This window comes from Panthera leo, chromosome B4 (assembly GCF_018350215.1).
Source record: "Panthera leo isolate Ple1 chromosome B4, P.leo_Ple1_pat1.1, whole genome shotgun sequence".
Classification (NCBI taxonomy): domain Eukaryota; kingdom Metazoa; phylum Chordata; class Mammalia; order Carnivora; family Felidae; genus Panthera; species Panthera leo.
In genome coordinates, this window is record NC_056685.1 from 99,734,424 (window position 1) to 99,751,888 (window position 17,465).

The window sequence follows — 17,465 nt, forward strand, 5'->3', positions numbered from 1 at the left end:
TAGAAAGAGCTGCAAGAAAGGCTGGTGAAAAATTATGGAAAGAGCCTAAATGTCCATCAACTGATGAATGGATAAAGAAATTGTGGTTTATATACACAATGGAATACTACGTGGCAATGAGAAAAAATGAAATATGGCCTTTTGTAGCAACATGGATGGAACTGGAGAGTGTGATGCTAAGTGAAATAAGCCATACAGAGAAAGACAGATACCATATGGTTTCACTCTTATGTGGATCCTGAGAAACATAACAGAAACCCATGGGGGAGGGGAAGGAAAAAAAAAAAAAAAAAAAAAAAAAAAAGAGGTTAGAGTGGGAGAGAGCCAAAGCATTAGAGACTGTTAAAAACTGAGAACAAACTGAGGGTTGATGGGGGGTGGGAGGGAGGGCAGGGTGGGAGGGAGGGCAGGGTGGGTGATGGGTATTGAGGAGGGCACCTTTTGGGATGAGCACTGGGTGTTGTATGGAAACCAATTTGACAGTAAATTTCATATATTAAAAAAAAAAATAAAATAAAATAAAATAAAAAAAAAAAAAAAAAAAAAAAAAAAAAAGAAAGGCTGGTGAAATGGGGAAAGTGAACTATGGACCTAACTCTAAAGAGAGAGCTCCAGGGCTACTCAGTAAAATGGGGAGACTATCGAGGCACCTGGGTGGCCCACTGGGTTAAGTGTCCAACTCTTGGTTTCAACTCAGGTCATGATCTCATGGTTTTGTGGGTTCAAGCCCTGTATCGGGCTTTGTGCTGACAGTTCAGAGCCTGCTTGGGATTCTCTCTCTCTCTCCCTAAAATTTCCTAAGAGTGTAACAGACACCACCTACTTCCCCTCAGTTTCCCTTAGGAAGTTGACAAAAGACCTCACTAAAAATAAGTAGACCATAAAACCTATGACCCACAAGGAATGTTATGGCCATAGACCACCCCTCATACAATGAAAATGAACCAACCAGGAATGGACAACTCAGCATCCAGAGTTATATAGCCAATAAATAAGGTTAGAACCTGAGAAGGAACAAAGGGGAAGGGAAGGGGAGGGGGGGGGGTGACCAGAACCTTACAAAACAAGGACCCTTGCCTATAGTCCTCCGGCATTCACTTACGAATGTCACCTCTCTGTAAAGAGAGATTTCATACTATTCTTCCTTTCTAATCTTATACTTTAATAACTTTTTCCTGCTGCTCATTTTGTGTCCATCTCTTCATTCTTTGATGTGGCAAGACAAGGAATCCTGGGTATTGAGGTAAAAGAAAATCCTGCAACACAAGTTCTACCTTTCCTCACCAGAGCTTCTCTCTCCTTCCTGCCATTTCCTCAAGGTACAGAAAAGTGAACAGAAGATGAAATACTCTGCTCTCAAACAGAAACTGACTGGAAACCAAACTGGATTCAGATATGGAGGAAAGGAAGTAAAAACATCATCCACACTGTATCACAGCAAATAGAAGGTCTGTCAGAGCTATCCAAGCCTGAGTGAGATGAAAAGAAATGGCATGCAAATCATAAGAGACTCTTAAGTAGAGAACAGACTGAGGGTTGATGGGGAAAATGGGTGATGGGCATTGAGGAGGGCACTTGTTGGGATGAGCACTGGGTGTTGTATGTAAGTGATGAATCATGGGAATCTACTCCCAAAACCAAGAGCACACTGTATACACTGTATGTTAGCTAACTTGACAATAAATTACATTTAGGAAAAGAAAAAAAAATTAAAAATGGGGGAAGGAAAGGAGTTCTGTGTGTAAAATGGTATCAAACAGCATTGTGTGTGACAGAGAAATCATTCATGAAGAGTCAATGCAGCAAACTTCACTGTTGTCTTATTTTAAGAAGTTGCCACAGCCACCCCAGCCTCTAGCAGCCACCACCCAAGATCATTCAGCAGCCATCAGAATCAAAGCAAGACCCTCCACCAAAACAAAAGATTATGTCTGCTTGAAAGCTCGGATGATAGTTAGCATTTTTTAGCAATAGTTTTTTTTTAATCAAGATAAAAAGAAAAATGAAAAGAAATGGCATGGCTACCACGTAAGCATGTTATAGTATGTAACTTTCATCAGGTCACAGAATTAACATTGTAGAATTGGAATTCAAACCCAGGTGGTCTGACTAGCCTGGAAAAATCTGGATAGAAGAATGTTTGATTTACTAAACCGTTTTCCTAAATGAGATAAAGCCATTGAGCCAGCTGTAGTTAGATTTCCAACTCTGATTCTTCGGTGTAAATAAGCCAATGAGAGAAAAGCCCCTACGTCTGATCTCATAACCTTAGGGGACATGAATCAATGAGGATCTCTTCTACAATGATGGACCAGAGCTTGGGGAAGAGCCAGGGATAGCAGTGCTGAGGAACATTATTGACACGGCCTGGTCACAGTCTAGTCCTACAATAGCTACCATACATGCATACTGTCCTAATGAAGTCCTGCTGTAAAAGATTACTTCTTTTAATATCTTCTTGAACAGGAACCTTTGCAGGGGTCCAGCATAGTGAGTCAAGACACCATTAGCACAACTGTTGCCCTTTCCATTACTAAGTTAAACATGCCTAAAATATGAGAATCCTGTCCTAGAATCTGGGTGACAAGAGAGTAGATGTCATAGTTGGGATCATTTCCTTCATGCACCACAACAACAAAAGCCCTATTCTTTTTTTAAGACAAAGTGTAAAGAGCACCCAATCTGTTCCTAGCATGGGTTTGATCTCTAGTCTTGTAGTCCAGCAGTCATTCTGAAAAACATAAATGACATGAACATAATGGCAGCATACAGGGGGCAAGCAGAGGTTAGGTAGCGATGTAGAAAAGATGTGGAAGATTACTGAAACCATGTATTGACTTTTCCATATTTCCCCTAATTTAGACAGAGGGCTGTGGCACAAAGCTTCTCTCAACTGCTTTCATTGCCTTACGGTAGCAATGTAAAAGATGTATTTCCAATAAGAATTAACTTCATCTCCTCTTCAAGTTGTGACTAATTGTAAGTACTATGTAGATAGTCAATAACAAAAAATCGTCTGGGACTGTTGAATTCTCATAGAAAAGCTAATAGTGTATTTGACATTGGATCAAAGAGGTAATTTTATGGCAACAGAAGTGTACTTTTCTATCTAGTCATGATAACATAATCAACTAGCATATATCAACCTAATGGCTTATTAGCTCTTGTCTACGTATTTGATTTCAGGGCCTGTTGCTGCATCCCTTAGTTGTTTGCAAACTGCCTAGTATGTAAATGTCCTAGAGAAGCCCATGTAGCCATCATATTAACTCACTGTAAAGGGTAAACTTACCTGTAAAAGGGAGATATTTACAGTACTTAATTCTTAGGCATCATATGAGGATTAAATGGGACATGTGCATGAAGGATTTAGAATAGTGCTTGGTACCTAGAATGTGTATCATAAGTCAGGGGCCCTTCCAGGAAGTAGAATTCTCTCCATATGACCCAAAGGAGTAAGTGTTAGTGAAAGTACTGCATACATGAGGGTAGGGGGAAGGGAACAAGCAAGGGCTGGTAGGCACCTGGAGACAAGCAATACTCCTCAGGCTGAGGGGACACAGGAAAGAGAGCCAGCTGTTAGCTGGAACTGTAGAAGAGGGACCACCCGGTAGGCATTGTAATCTAAGAGGGATGAAACTGCTGACAGAGATGCTTTGTCAAAGCAGAGGGGGATTGGGAAGAAATACTCTGACCTATTTCTTGTGCCAGTGCCTCCCATCAGCCAAACTTAAACAGCAGCCAACTTGGCCAGATAGCGCAGGACATGCAGTCCTTGGTGATCAGTTTGCTAGAGCATAAGGCAGAAAAGAGCAAATAATGGATTTGGGGGGTGAGGTAATGGGGAGAAGGGGGAATGCAGATTAACCAATGTACTCTGATTCATTTTCTATTTTAAACCAAAACAAACTATCTGAATCCTAACCAAGTTGGTATAACTGCATCTTTTCCCTACTATGAGAAATAAATTATGTGAAATTTTGTTCATATAAAGGTTCATATATGCTTTCCTTTTTTCTTATCTTCTTCATTTGTTATTTATTCATTTAACAAATAATTATGGAATAAGTACCTTGAGAAAGCAATATGCTAAGTATTATGTATAGGATTGGTATTCTTGTCCTTATGGAGATTGTCATTTACAAGTCAAATAATTTAGTATCATGTAAATAATACAATAATACAGTAAAAATCCCCATTATAACTTTTCATTTATGTAAAAGGGAGAAATACTTCTAAAGAAATAGATTTTATATTTTAAATGTTCCTAGATTTGAGCAACATTTTTTGGGTTATATACCCATTTGAAAATCTGATGAAAGCTATAGATTCTCTCTCCAGAAAAAAAAAGTTCATATGCATATAAAAAAGGCTTTTATTGATCACTGTCTTAGTCTCAAGTTTGTTCACTTGAGCCTTTCTCAGATACTCTTCCTGTCTCCCCATTTGCAGGTGCTTATGGGATCTTTTTGGGCTTAGAGGGGCCCTAGAACATTGCAGAGGGTGGAGGGTCAAAAGACAAAGAGTAAAACTTAGTGGCACTGCCTTGCATGGTCATACCTTGTTATTTCCAGAGGAATAGCAAAATGATGGGAGTCTTGGTGCCTAACAAGAAAATTTTTTTTCCAGGTACTGAATGAGAGACCCTGGGTATTGCAAGGGCTCTGATCTGTGAGGCTCCTGGGTACTCAACGCGCCTTCACAAGGGAATCTTGTCTTCAATGAGTGCACTCACTCCCCACAATCTCCCATTTCCTGGCAGCAGGACACTTTCTAAGTTCAGATCCAGCAATCTATACTCTTGCTCCCTGGACAATCCTTTCTCCTTCTCTCCCCCGCCCCCCTTCATTATACACATTGTTGTTTCAAATCCTCGTTATTTTTAAACACAAAGTTCCATTGTCTTTCTCGTTGATGGCTCTTGAGGGCCGACCCAAGTGACTAGTACTGATTCCCTTCTCTTTAGGGATGTGACCAGCTCAGTTTTTAAACATTCCCTGGAAAGGAAGAATTTGCACACCACACCTCCCTCCTTCCCCCCAATAACAAACATTGGGGGGTTTGTTACACATTCCTTTTAAGGGAGTAAAACTTAGGGGAAAAAAAACTGTTCTATTAAATCAAACTGGATGTTTTGATCCTGTTGTATTCTTGTAAACACATAGCTTTGTAAATGATTTCAGGGGTTTCAGGCTTTACACACTGTATTAACTATTGCCGTATAATAAATTATCCCCAAACTTAGCTCAGAAAAATACACACTTATATTTCACATAATTTTAGTGGTTCAGGAGTCCAGGTGCAGTTTAGGTGGGTGGTTCTGGCTCAGGGTCTTTCATGAGCTTGTAGTGAAGATGTCAGCTGGAGTTGCAATCATCTGAAGGCTTGACGATTTGCTATTAAGGTGGCTTATTCATGTGCCTGGCAAGTCAATGCTGGCTGTTGGCAGGAGGCTTCACTTCCTTGCCATGTGGATCTTTCCACAGGGCTGCATGAGTGTCTTCATGACACGGCAGCTGGATCCTCCAGAAATGGTAATCCAAGAGAGAATAAGGCAGATTCCACAATGCCTTTCAGGATGCAGCCTCAAAAGTCATACATAGTTTTTCTGTACTACCTTACTGGTTATGCACATCAGCCCTATTTAGTGTGGGAGGGCACTAACCAAAAGTGTGAACACCAGAAGATGAGAATTGTTGGCTTAGAAGTTGACTATTGCATATGTCAAATTCTACATATTTCCTTTAATTCCCCAGCTTCATTTTATCTACATCAATGATTCATACAGAATGAGTGCAAAAATATTAGTCTCATTTCATTTAAAATAAGATTATAGAGTATTGCTATATGTGCTTGCTTTTCTGTGTTAAAAAAGCAATATCTCGCCCCATCCTAGTTTTTTTTTTTTAATATTTTATTATTTTTGAGAGTGAGAGGGTATGTGCTCCTTTGGAGGATGGGGAGGGGGAGAACACAAGATCAAAAGCAGGCTCTGTGCTGACAGCTGCTCAAACTCAGGAACCATGAGATCATGACCTGAGCCGAAGTCAGATGCTTAACCACTGAGCCACCCAGGCACCCCATCCCATCCCAGTTTTAAGTAGGTGGTATCTTATTTGGTTCTAGAGTCCACAATTCTAGTGAGATATAGAAATTTATGAAATGGCTTATAGGAAAATCTGACAATCAATGATCTCACTAGAATTCAAAGGACTAGAACTACTGAACCTCATTTAGCTAAGTCACATAATCTGTATGGTTATTTTAAGTTATCTCTTTGTTGTGGTTACTAATTATAGCATTTCACTGAACAAATGTTTAATACAGTATTAAATGGAACAAATAATAATTCACTGAGGATAATTACAACAGAAAAAATGTGGGGTAGAACCAAGAACAGTAGATGGGGAAGAGTCAGGAGGTTTTTTAGATGTAGTCCTGCTACTACCTAGTTTTGTTACTTTAAGCAGGTTTCTTAAATTTCCCTATTTGTGAAATTCTGGAGTTAGACTAGAACTGGATGATCTCTAATTACGACTTTAGCTCCAGTAGTCTCTGAAATTACCTATGAAGCCACATCTATGTAATTATTCCCCATTCTTCTCTGCTTCTAAATCCATTTCACAGTTCTTCTCTAACAAGGTCCATTTTCTCTTTGTATTTTATTCTTCCAGCAATTATTCTGCATTCCTCCATAATCCTACGCTATCCTTTGCCAGTTTATCCATTGACATGTCTACTTTCTTGGCTGTCCTTAGTAGCACCCTGAATATATTGTCTCAAAACTGCATGTAGATAAGAACTCTGCAATTACGACGATGGACTCTGATTTTTATCTATAGGGTTCATTTTGGTCCATATTGAACCTCACCCAAGCATATTCAATATATTTTCCTAAGAATGGCTGCTCTTAATCCTGATTTCTTTTTTATTTCAGTAACTATTGTTCTCAGTCATACAGCAATGAGCAAGGCAAACATGGAGTCCGGTTGTGTAGTTTCAACTTCTTTTCACCCACTTTTAGTATTCTGTCTATGTTTAAGTTGTAGAATTCCCGTGGGGCACCTGGGTGGCTCAGTTGGTTGAGCATCCGACTTTGGCTCAGGTCATGATCTCACCATTTGTGAATTTAAGCCCCACATCTGACTCGTTGCTGTCAGCACAGAGCCTGACTTGGATCCTCTGTCCCCCACTCTCTCTCTGCCCCTCCCCTGCTTGCACTCTCTCTCACAAAAATAAATAAAACATTAAAAAAAAAAAGTTGTAGAATTCCCAGAAGTCACAAATAAAAGTGTCTACAGCAGCCAGGCAATGAAAATGAGTGAGGCAGGAGAGCCATTAGTCCAGGAGAGACCAAACAAAGAGGCCCAGATCTCTCATGTTTTCCAGATAAATTAGAAATCTAGATTTTATTTTAAGTTTTAATGTATTTACTTGGAGAGAGAGAGAGAGCACGAGCAGGGAAAAAGCAGAGAGAGAGGAGAGAAACAATCTCAAGCAGGTTCCACACTGGCAGCACGGAGCCACATGCGGGGCTTGATCTCACAAACCATGAGATCATGACCTGTGCCAAAATCCAGAGTTGGACACTTAACCAACTGAACCACCCAGGCACCCTGAAATCTAGATTTTAAAGTAAATCTCCTGCTTTATTGAATTTTGGGATCTACTTAAAAGATATTTGGAAAACTACCACGTGGGCCAAATGAAACATTTTTGGTGGCTGAATTTGGCCATTGATCTTTCCATTTAGGACCTCTGTGAGCCTAAGATCACTAGCAAGGCTAAATATCTTCATTTTTTAAAAAACTCATATGCCCCAACATTCCACATAGCTGGGCACCCATGACACATTCTTTCCTGTTATCTATGCCTTGTCTCTATGTCACTCTCCCCAATTCAATATCTTCTTTATTCCATCTTCCAACTTTTTCACGATTTCTTTTTACTCCTATCTTCTATTTCCAGTAAATCCAGGAAAAGGAGGAGCAAGATGAAAACTGAATTGCTGAAGTAAAAATTACTTCTGTCCATGTTAAAATGCATCTAAAAGCAGTTTGGAGGTCCAAAGGGAGAACCCTAATTCTGTCTAGTTAAGCATGCTGGGTAAAATGATCAAACTAAAAATCTTGGTTTGGGCTAGGACCAAACAGAATAAAAATCAGCTCAGACTGAAATGAGAAAAAGCAGCAGGCAGTGCCTGGAGGACAGACAAGCCAGCTGCAAAATTAACAGAGAACCTTGTTCTTCCCACAGCCATTCAGCAGCTGTAAAATGCTCTACCTCTCATACTTCTCTTTTACCAATGATGCCCAGGCTATCTTAGCTATTTAATAGCTATTATTAGCTATTTTTATTTTATTTATTACTGGGCGCACCCAATTAGTGAACAGCCCTCTCCTCATGACAGCATCCAATCCCTGGTTAATCCCCACTTTTCCAAATCCCACCTCACAAATAGCGTCCAATCCAGAACTGATTCCCGCTCTCCCCAGACCCTCCTGACTCCCTTTGGCGGGAACCTAAAACTTACAAAAGACACTTCATCCTCCAATTTCCTGGTTTCCACGCTTCCTCTGGAGTGCCCTTCCTCCTGATTTACAAATAAATCTGATGTTAATCAGATGGCAGTCTTCTTCCCAGTGGTTCTTTGGCTGATTTGGCTTTAACAGGAAGCAAGTTAGTATCAGGATCATGTTTCATGATTTCTGCTAAATTTTCATCTCAGCAGTTAAGGTTTATAGTTTTTAATAGCTACAAACAAAGATACATGCTTTCTCTAATGGTTCCATAAGCACATTTCTAGGAAGGAATTTCCCCTATCCCCATCATACAGTCCTCTAATATCTGTTTAAAAATGGCTTTAGTCATTTTATCCGGTTCAAATTTCGGCGATTTCAGTTTAAGTGACTTCGGTTCTGAATTCCTGGGTTACATTAAAAGGTAGCAGATGGGGGTTGTTGGGCTTTGAGGGTGTAAATTTTTTATGTAGTTACTGTTAGCTCAATGAGGACGGGCTGGATCATTTAAAAAAGGCTTCTGGAAGAGGAAGCCCCAAGCTTCACCCGTGTTTTTCCGGACGACCCCGGAGGCACAAATTGCCGGATGACCTTTTTGAATGTAGAGGAAAGGGGTGCGTCTGTCTTCTTCGGGAACGATGCACATTTGGATTCAAGCCTGACAGCCCAAAACCTTGTACCTGGAGCCGGGTGATGGTTCCACCCCGGGTCTCTGGGAAGGAGTCCCGGGGGTCTCTGGACAGGGTGCTCTTGGGCGTGGGCCGCCTCGGCTGCCCGAGCCTCCAGTTCGCTGCGCGGCGCGGGAGCTGTGTCTTGCTCCCGCGCCGCCTCCAGGTTTCCCGCGTTATTGACTCAGTCCCCCCTTGGCAGCCTCCCTCGAGCGGACTGTGGCGCACATCTGCCTCGTGCCGGGGGCCCGCCCCCGGGCTATGCTGCCCACGCCCAGAGCCTTCCTCCCGTCTGGTCCGGCGCAGTGCAGCAGAGCGCGCTCCCGCTCGGGGCCGGCCCGGCTCGCGCGCACGCGCGCTGGGACCCCCGCCCTCAGAGGGGAGTGGGGGCAGAGGGGGCGGTAACGGGGGAGGGGAAGGAGAAGGAGGAGGCGGCGGCCGCATCGCCTCCGGCGGGGCTCGAGCTCGCCCTTGCGCGTGCCCTCCGCCTCGCCCGAGCCCCGCGAGGGTGAAACGCTTTCTCCCGGCATGCAGCGGGAGGAGGGATTTAACACCAAGATGGCGGACGGCCCGGATGAGTACGATACCGAAGCGGGCTGTGTGCCCCTTCTCCATCCAGAGGTGAGGAACCGCGCCGAGCGCATTCCTCGCCCTTCGGGCCCCGACCGTTCTCCCCCGAACTTGCGGAGGGCTATGGCCTAACCGTGTGGGGGTAGTGGAACGTGCCGAAGTTGGGGAGGGCGGGGAGGCAAATCCAGGCCCGAGCGCGGCTGCGAGCGGATAACGGGGTGGAGATAGCGGGGCGGGCCTGGTCGGGGCGGGCTCTGGGACGCAGTCCCTGGCTGTGCCTAGAGGACAGAGGTGGAGATGTTGATGGTTCTGCTCTGTCGCCACGCTGCTCGCGGGTGCACAGGTGACGGGGGCCTAGTGCTGGTTTGGAACCGCAGCTTACGCCCCTAGTCCTGCTCCAAGCTTCTCGGGGGCGAGGACGGAGCGCGTCTGGTTTTGATTTCTTCTCCTTTGCTTCGCTGTGGTGAATGGTGGTAGCTCTTCCTCCCATTTAGCTCATCACTGTGGGTAGTGCAGGGTAAGAACACAGTTTCTGTATAAAGTGATGTCCTTCCAGGTTATGCCATAGGCAGCACCTCGGGCACCTTGTGTCGGATGTCCTTATATGAGCGTTTGTCCTTATGCGATTAACGAGAGAGGTCAAAAGTTTTGAGAATAGAGCCACGCTTACACTAGCTTGTCAAAGTATGGGTTGTTTTGTTTTGTTTTTTTTGGTTTTGTTTGTTTTTTTGGAGCCAGGGGAAGACAGTGCAACACGTTTCCCATCACAACAGGAGTATCTTCCCATGTAAGTAAACAGTGTCCCGCTCCAGGATCTGTCATATTCTGTACTTGTTTACTTCTTAGTTTATAGCTGAGCTAGTGCTAGTTCAGTCCTGGAAGCAATTCGTGATGCATTCCAGTTTTCAATGATTCACAGTTAGGTGTGGGTCAGGTAGCGGCAAAGCTTACTGAAGAACTGTAGTTTTTATGAGGTTAAGGATGAAGACAACCTTTGTGTTGTAGTGAGGGGAACCAACATGGAAGTCTCTATCTGGTTACTTTACAGTAGAATGATTCTACTTGTTTCTGAACTTTGGGCTATATTGCATGCTTTTATTATTTAGTAAAATGTAAATAAAGATACACACTTAAACATGTTCTGTATTACTACTCAATCACCCTCTTACTCATCACTTTGCTTTACCACAAACAGATGGGACCGTTCCTTAGGAATATGCCTGAGCCACTGTCCATAGAAAAGGCTTCTCTGGATTTCTGAGAAACAGAGCTGTCCATAGAAAAGGCTTCTCTGGATTTCTGAGAAACAGAGCTGTCCAGTAAAACTAAATATTTTTGTGACCAAGGTAGTAAGGTTTTTAGAACTGTCATTGGAGCTTAGGCCTGAAAAATATACCAAGAAACAAAGTAGTTTTCAGATGATTTATTGAAAATAGTACTAAGGAATATTTATTATTCGTCTATTCCTGTGAAAGTTTCAAATACTTAAATATTGATTTTATGTATTTTAACATACTGTTCTCTTGGTAAACCTTTGCCTTGTAAAATAATACATTGTTTGGTACTTTGGTAACAATCCAGAGATTGCTTGGTATAATGAAATGGCCTGTAGGCTTGAAATTTACAGACCAGTCTTCCGGGTGGCATGTAATAGGATGTTATTAGAAAATCGATTGAAAGTGGAAGTTGATATCGATATCTACCATTCCTTTTCACCTAGCAAACACAAAGTCTGATTAGATGTTATGAGTCTTAAGCTTAGAATTACAAGAGCTAAGGTCTTTCTGCATTTTTCCTGTGGTTAGTGTTGCCTGCATACCTGGTAAAGTTCTGCTTCCTTGCAGTATGTGCTTGGGCAAGCTACTTCTGAGTTCTAGCTTCATCGTTTATAATACTGGTTTGGAATAATAACTGATAGGCTATTGTGAGGATTGAGACGATGTATTCTTTTTTTGTTGTTAAAATAAGCAGTGTTTTCACCTTCTTTTGTAAAGAAACCCATTCTCTGCCTTGGTAAGCAAATAAAAATGCTTTTAACTTCTTTTAGAAGAGAACATAGACCTTTGGTCAGACAGACTTAGGTTCCAATCTGTATTTGTAGTAATTAGCCGAGGGACCTGAGACAAGCACTTAATCTCTTTAAGGTCCCAATTTGTTCATCAGAAATGGAGATGTGGGCTAGTTCACTTAGCTGTAAGGGATTAGGTGAAGCTGTACGTGTGGAGGATTAAGAATTGGCACATTGTAGGTGCTCAGTTAATGTTACTTCTTTTTCTTCTACCAGAAGAAGGAGGGAGATGTTACACATTTTGGTTTTGTTAAATGGTTTAGAGACTTGTGTGGACTTTAATTTATGGAATAGAATCTTGTAGGAACAAGTTTTATTTTACTTTTTATCTTAATTTAACACTGTGTCACAAAAATAGTTTCTCACTTAATATTTGTTGAACAGACGAATTATTATTTGTAGGATAAAGAAATAAGCCATTTCATAAACCTTCTGTTAGTATGCAAACTGTGCACTATTAAAACCGTTCTCAAGGGATTACGTAATTGGATAAACAGTGAAACCTTTTTAGAGATATTTCCTGTGAGAGAACCTTTTTAATTAAGTGATTCATTCATTTAGTCAGTCTTTTAAACATTTGTTTATTTTGTTTGGGTCAGGTACTGTGCTGGACTCTTAAGACTTTGGGATTTTTGTGTTAAATTCAGTGAGAGACAGGATAGAGTTAAGAGCCACTGGTGATAAGCAGAATTTGAGTTTTGCCACTTGCTATTATCGTGGTCCATTTACATTTGTAAAATTGGGTCAGTATCTCTTAGAGTATTTATTGTGAGTGTTAAGTAGTATAATAATGTTTTTAAGTGTTTATATAATGTTTATAAAGCAGTCATCCCAGACTGAGGCTGCCAAACAAATCTAACCTTCTGAGAGTCCTGGCATGTAGTGAATACTGGTGCTATTACTTTGTTTTCTGATGAAATAGGTGATTATTCATTTTATCATAATGGAAGAAATTAGAGGTTATTTGGGAAAAGATGAACTGATTATCATGGGATTAGGGTGCTAATCCTAACTCTTGACTTTAGGCTGTTGTACCTTTAACTACTCTTAGTTTTTTTGCTTTGAAGATAAAAGAGGTAGACTAGATGATCTCTTAAGATTTCTTCAAACTCTAATGTTGTGATTGTATGTTGTGAGTTTTCAGAATCAGTAGGTTTGAGCATCTATCTACTACGTGCATAGCACTGTGCTAGGTTATATGGGTGAAAATAAATAGGATAGCTCCTGCTCTCCAGAGTTAATGATCTAATTGGGAATATATACGCTGTTAAGTGTGAAACACTTAACAGAAGGCAAATAAGTGCTGAATTGAGTAGTGTAGCCTGCAAGCAGTGTCAGATTTCTGTCATCTAGAATGGTTAGAAGAAAGACTTTAGCAGGGACATAGAGACCATATGTTGGTCTACAATCCAGCTGACTTGCTATCATCACTCTTCCGTTTCACCCGCTAGTATATCCTCAGTAAGCCTTCCTAACTCTTTCATAGAATGAGGCCACAATACCCCCCTTTGCCAGAGTATTATTATAGGGACTCTCTGTTTCAGCAAGATCTGACTCAGAGCTTTGAACTGGATTGCCTAGATTATCGAGGGCTTTCATCTCTTGTTTTCTTTTTTTCTCAATTTAAGAACTTCTGTCACTGCTTTTTCTTTAGTTTCTCTTTTTTAAATGGTATATATATGGGGGTTTTTTTTTTGCTTTACATTAATTTTGTCCATATTCATGTCTCATTTTTTTGTTTAAAATTTTAAGGCAAAATATTACTGTCTCCTGCCTTCAGATTTAAAAAAAAAAAATCTCTTTTTTGAAGTTTTTCTTTAGTGAAAGCGATTTTGCCTTTTTCCGTTACTATTTTTTTGCCCTATCATGTAGTTAGAGATACATGTGTACACATAAGTAAATTAATTCATTTGCTTTCAGAAAGTAGATAGAAAATTTCTTTGAAAATTGCTTTTCTTCTTCTGTTGGGTTACCGGCACACTCTTTCCCTTTAAAGTATGTCTTTCTGGCCGTCTTTAGAATCTGATGCCTTTTTTACTCGGGAGGAACGCTATAGGTCATGTAGTTGTAATTTAGATTTAAAAACACTGTACCTCAAGCGTAGTAATCACTGAATCAATGTATATAAAATACAAATGCAACTGATTGGTGACCTCATAGATTGTGGCAAAGCCAAAGTTGCAAACTACTGACCTATAAACCAAATTAAATTTAGCTGTGAGAAATGCCATTTTACAGTTTTGACTTCTTTGTATTATTTTGCTCATTATTTTTATTTAGTTTGAGAGAATCATTCTAAAAATATTTAAGAACGGACTGTGGAGTGGATAGATGTAAGATAGAGGTTAAAAGTGTGAGTACTAGTGTATGGCTGCTTGAGTTTAAATTCTAGTGTTGCCACTTACTAGCTATGTGACCCTGGGGAAGTTATTGAATTGTGTCCTAATTTTCCAGATTTAAATGAGAGTATAATAGCACCTACCTCATGAAGTTGTTGTGAAAGTTAAATGAGATAATATATGTAAAGTTCTGAGTCTGGTGCTTAATAACACGATACATGTTAGCTGTTAATGTTGTGGTAAGAAATTAGTAATTCTCAAGCAACAGTAGTATACATTATTATTAGGTATGGAGGCAACTAAGTAGGTAAGAAAATTAAAATTGGGGATTGAGGAGAAGATAGGCAGAGGACTCTATTTTAAGCCTTTTTTATATTATTTATTTATTTTTAAATGTGTGCTTTGATATGAGGAGTGTTTGTTGAGCATCTAAGTATGATCTTGATGCTTTGATAGTCCACAGAGTAATGGGGAATATAAAATAAGACATTGCAGAATAACAAAAGATTAACTGTAGGCCTCCAGATCCCTCACACTAGATGAAAGTGAGCATGTTAAAATTTTGTTAAAAGTTAAAAACCCATGGCAAACCTCTTTTCCTCTAGAAAGTATCCTAAGGTTATGTTAGGGTAATTAGGATTAGTTAGTTAAGGCATCTTGATATAGTGTACTTTTTTAATGGAACCTCCTATAATCACCCAATCCAAAAAACATTATTTCAATACAAGGTTACATGAAATTCTCTTTCACAGCATCATCTAACTCTAATATTATTTTGTAATTAGATTCTGTCACCGATAGGTAATTTAAGAATAAAATATCAAATACTTAAATTTTTTTTTTAATGTTTATTTTTGAGGGGGAGAGGCAGAGAGAGGGAGACACAGAATCCAAAGCAGGCTCCAGGCTCCGAGCTGTCAGCACAGAGCCCGACGAGGGGCTCGAACTCGGGAACAGCAACATCATGACCTGAGCTGAAGTCAGATGCTTAACTGACTGAGCCACCTAGGTGCCCCAAATATCAAATACTTTAAACTTTGGAATTAGAAGAATTGATTCAAGGCAATATTGTATTTATAGAAAATGAAAGTAAAATTCTCACCCATGTAATAATTTTCTAATTGTAGGATAATATTTTCTATTAAAATATCCTTAGAATAGAGCTACAGGCAACTAATTTGAAAGTACAGTGAAATTTAGCTTTCTGTGAAGGAAATATTGCAAAGAACTTAATTTCCTGAATTATAGAGGGATAAACAGGATACTTTTGTCTTCTGTTTTAATCGGTGAAAATTTGCCATATTACTCCATTTTCTAGGGTTGATACATTCTAAATATGATAGAATCCCAGATAAATTGCAATATTATAGTGTCTTAAGCTTGTCTTTGTGATTATCAATGATTATTGAGGAGATGGAGATGAGGGGGTTAAATGTATCTGAAGGGTTTTTTTTTTTTTTGTATATATGTTAGATAGTTTGTATCTTTTTTTAATGCTTATTTTATTTTGAGAGAGTGAGAGAGAGCCTGTGTGCACACACCAGTGGGAGAGAGGGAGAGAGAGAATCCCAAGTAGGCTTAGTGCTGTAAGTGCAGAGTGTGACATGGGGCTTGAATTCACGAGCCCGTGAGATTATGACCTGAACTGAAAGAGTCGGACACTTAACTGACTGAGCTACCTGGGTGCCCCTAAATAGCTTGTGTTTTTCAACTGGTTATTTAATACTAGGAAAAATCAAGTGAAAAAATAGTAACCACTGATTGAGAATTTACTGTACTGTACCCTTGTGAATTAAAAAAAAATTTTTTTTTTTAACATTTATTTAGTTTTGAGAGAGACAGAGACAGAATGTGAGTGGGTTAGGGGCAGAGAAAGAGACACACACAGAATCCGAAGCAGGCTCCAGGCTCTGAGCTGTCAGCACAGAGCCTGACGTGGGGCTCAAACTCAAGAGCTGTGAGGTCATGACCTGAGCCAAAGTTGGACGCTCAACCGACTGAGCCACCCAGGCACCCTTACCATTGTGAATTTTTAAAAATGACTTTTTGGATTACCAACATTTGTTAATTTATGAAGGATTTAATGAGGGATGAACAAACCTATCCCTGTTCTTATGATTGATAAACAAATAAATAAGTCCTTCACTGAAAAGAGAAGTTATTTGTTGTGTAAGAATCCTTGAGTTGCAAATGTCTCCAACCCTTTAAAAATTCTTTTTAAAAACGTTTATTCATTTTTTGAGAGAGAGCAAGTGTGAGTGGGGGAGGGGTAGAGAGAGAGAGGGAGACACAGAATCTGAAGTAGGCTCTAGGCTCGGAGCTGTCAGCACAGAGCCCAACGTGGGGCTCGAACTCATAAACCATCGAACTCATAAACCATGAGATCGTGACCTGGCTGATGTTAGAAGCTTAACCGACTGAGCCATCCAGGAGCCCCATGTCTCCAATCCTTTTAAAACTTACTTGGGCAAAAAGGAAGTTACTGATTCCTATAATTCTAACTTAGGATAGCAAGAGACTCAAGGATCCCTGGAATCTGAGCCAAGAATGTCAACAAGACTGTTTTTCCTCTATCCTCATCTCTGCCTTTCAGCTCTATTTTCTCCTAATGTAGGACAGCTTCTTCTCTGTAGTGGTGATATGGATGTGGACTTTTTTTTTTTTTTTTTTTTTGCCATATGTCTCAAATATCAGCCAACCATTAGAGGGGGACTGCATGTTTTCCCTTTTCCACATTGGAATTGGGTTTTCCTGATTTAGGTTTTTTTTCCATTCTTATAGCCATGAGATAGGGCCTGTTATTTGCTAAGATCTTTTGGTTGGATCTGGGGGAAGAACAGTTTCCTTAAGGAATGCTAGCATGTGAAATTATTTCTGTCCTCTATACTTTTAATTTAAAGAACTTTTTGTTTGCTTTGTTTCCAGCCATCCAGTTTTGTTGTTGTTGTTGTTGTTGTTGTTGTTGTTGTTATGCTTTAAGAGATGTTGTAATAACATTGAACTCATTCTTAATGCCAAATGTTCTAGTTGGGTTACTGAATAACAAATAACCTAGACCAGGGGTTGGGAAACTTTCTATAAAGTTTCCAGATAGTAAATGTTTTCAAGTTTGTGGGCCATATGAGTCTCTTTGGCAACTACTCAGTTCTGTGGTGGTCATATGAGAGCAGCCAAAGACAATATGGAAATGATTGGATGTGCTGTGTTCCAATAAAACTTTATATGTAAAATCAGGTGATGGGCCAGATTTGACCTGTGGGCTAAATTTGCCAGGGCTATATTTGTCCCTTATCTGGGCAAT

The 17,465-nt window shown here is 40.2% G+C and overlaps 1 protein-coding gene and 1 long non-coding RNA gene across 7 annotated transcripts in view; both read left to right on the forward strand.

The window, feature by feature from the left end:
- The window catches only part of LOC122224854, a 47,772-nt gene extending 42,548 nt beyond the window's left edge, over positions 1-5,224 (forward strand). The window contains exons 2-4 of the long non-coding RNA XR_006204961.1: positions 1,320-1,448; positions 2,863-2,979; positions 4,630-5,224. This is a non-coding gene — a long non-coding RNA (uncharacterized LOC122224854). The remainder of the gene's footprint in view (positions 1-1,319; positions 1,449-2,862; positions 2,980-4,629) is intronic.
- Positions 5,225-9,651: 4,427 nt separating this feature from the next.
- The window catches only part of ZDHHC17 (zinc finger DHHC-type palmitoyltransferase 17), a 103,879-nt gene continuing 96,065 nt past the window's right edge, over positions 9,652-17,465 (forward strand). For all 6 annotated transcript variants that reach the window (XM_042947233.1, XM_042947229.1, XM_042947232.1 and 3 more), the window contains exon 1: positions 9,652-9,808. In XM_042947233.1, coding sequence (XP_042803167.1) covers positions 9,716-9,808 — 93 coding nt within the window. In that variant the 5' untranslated portion in view covers positions 9,652-9,715. The remainder of the gene's footprint in view (positions 9,809-17,465) is intronic.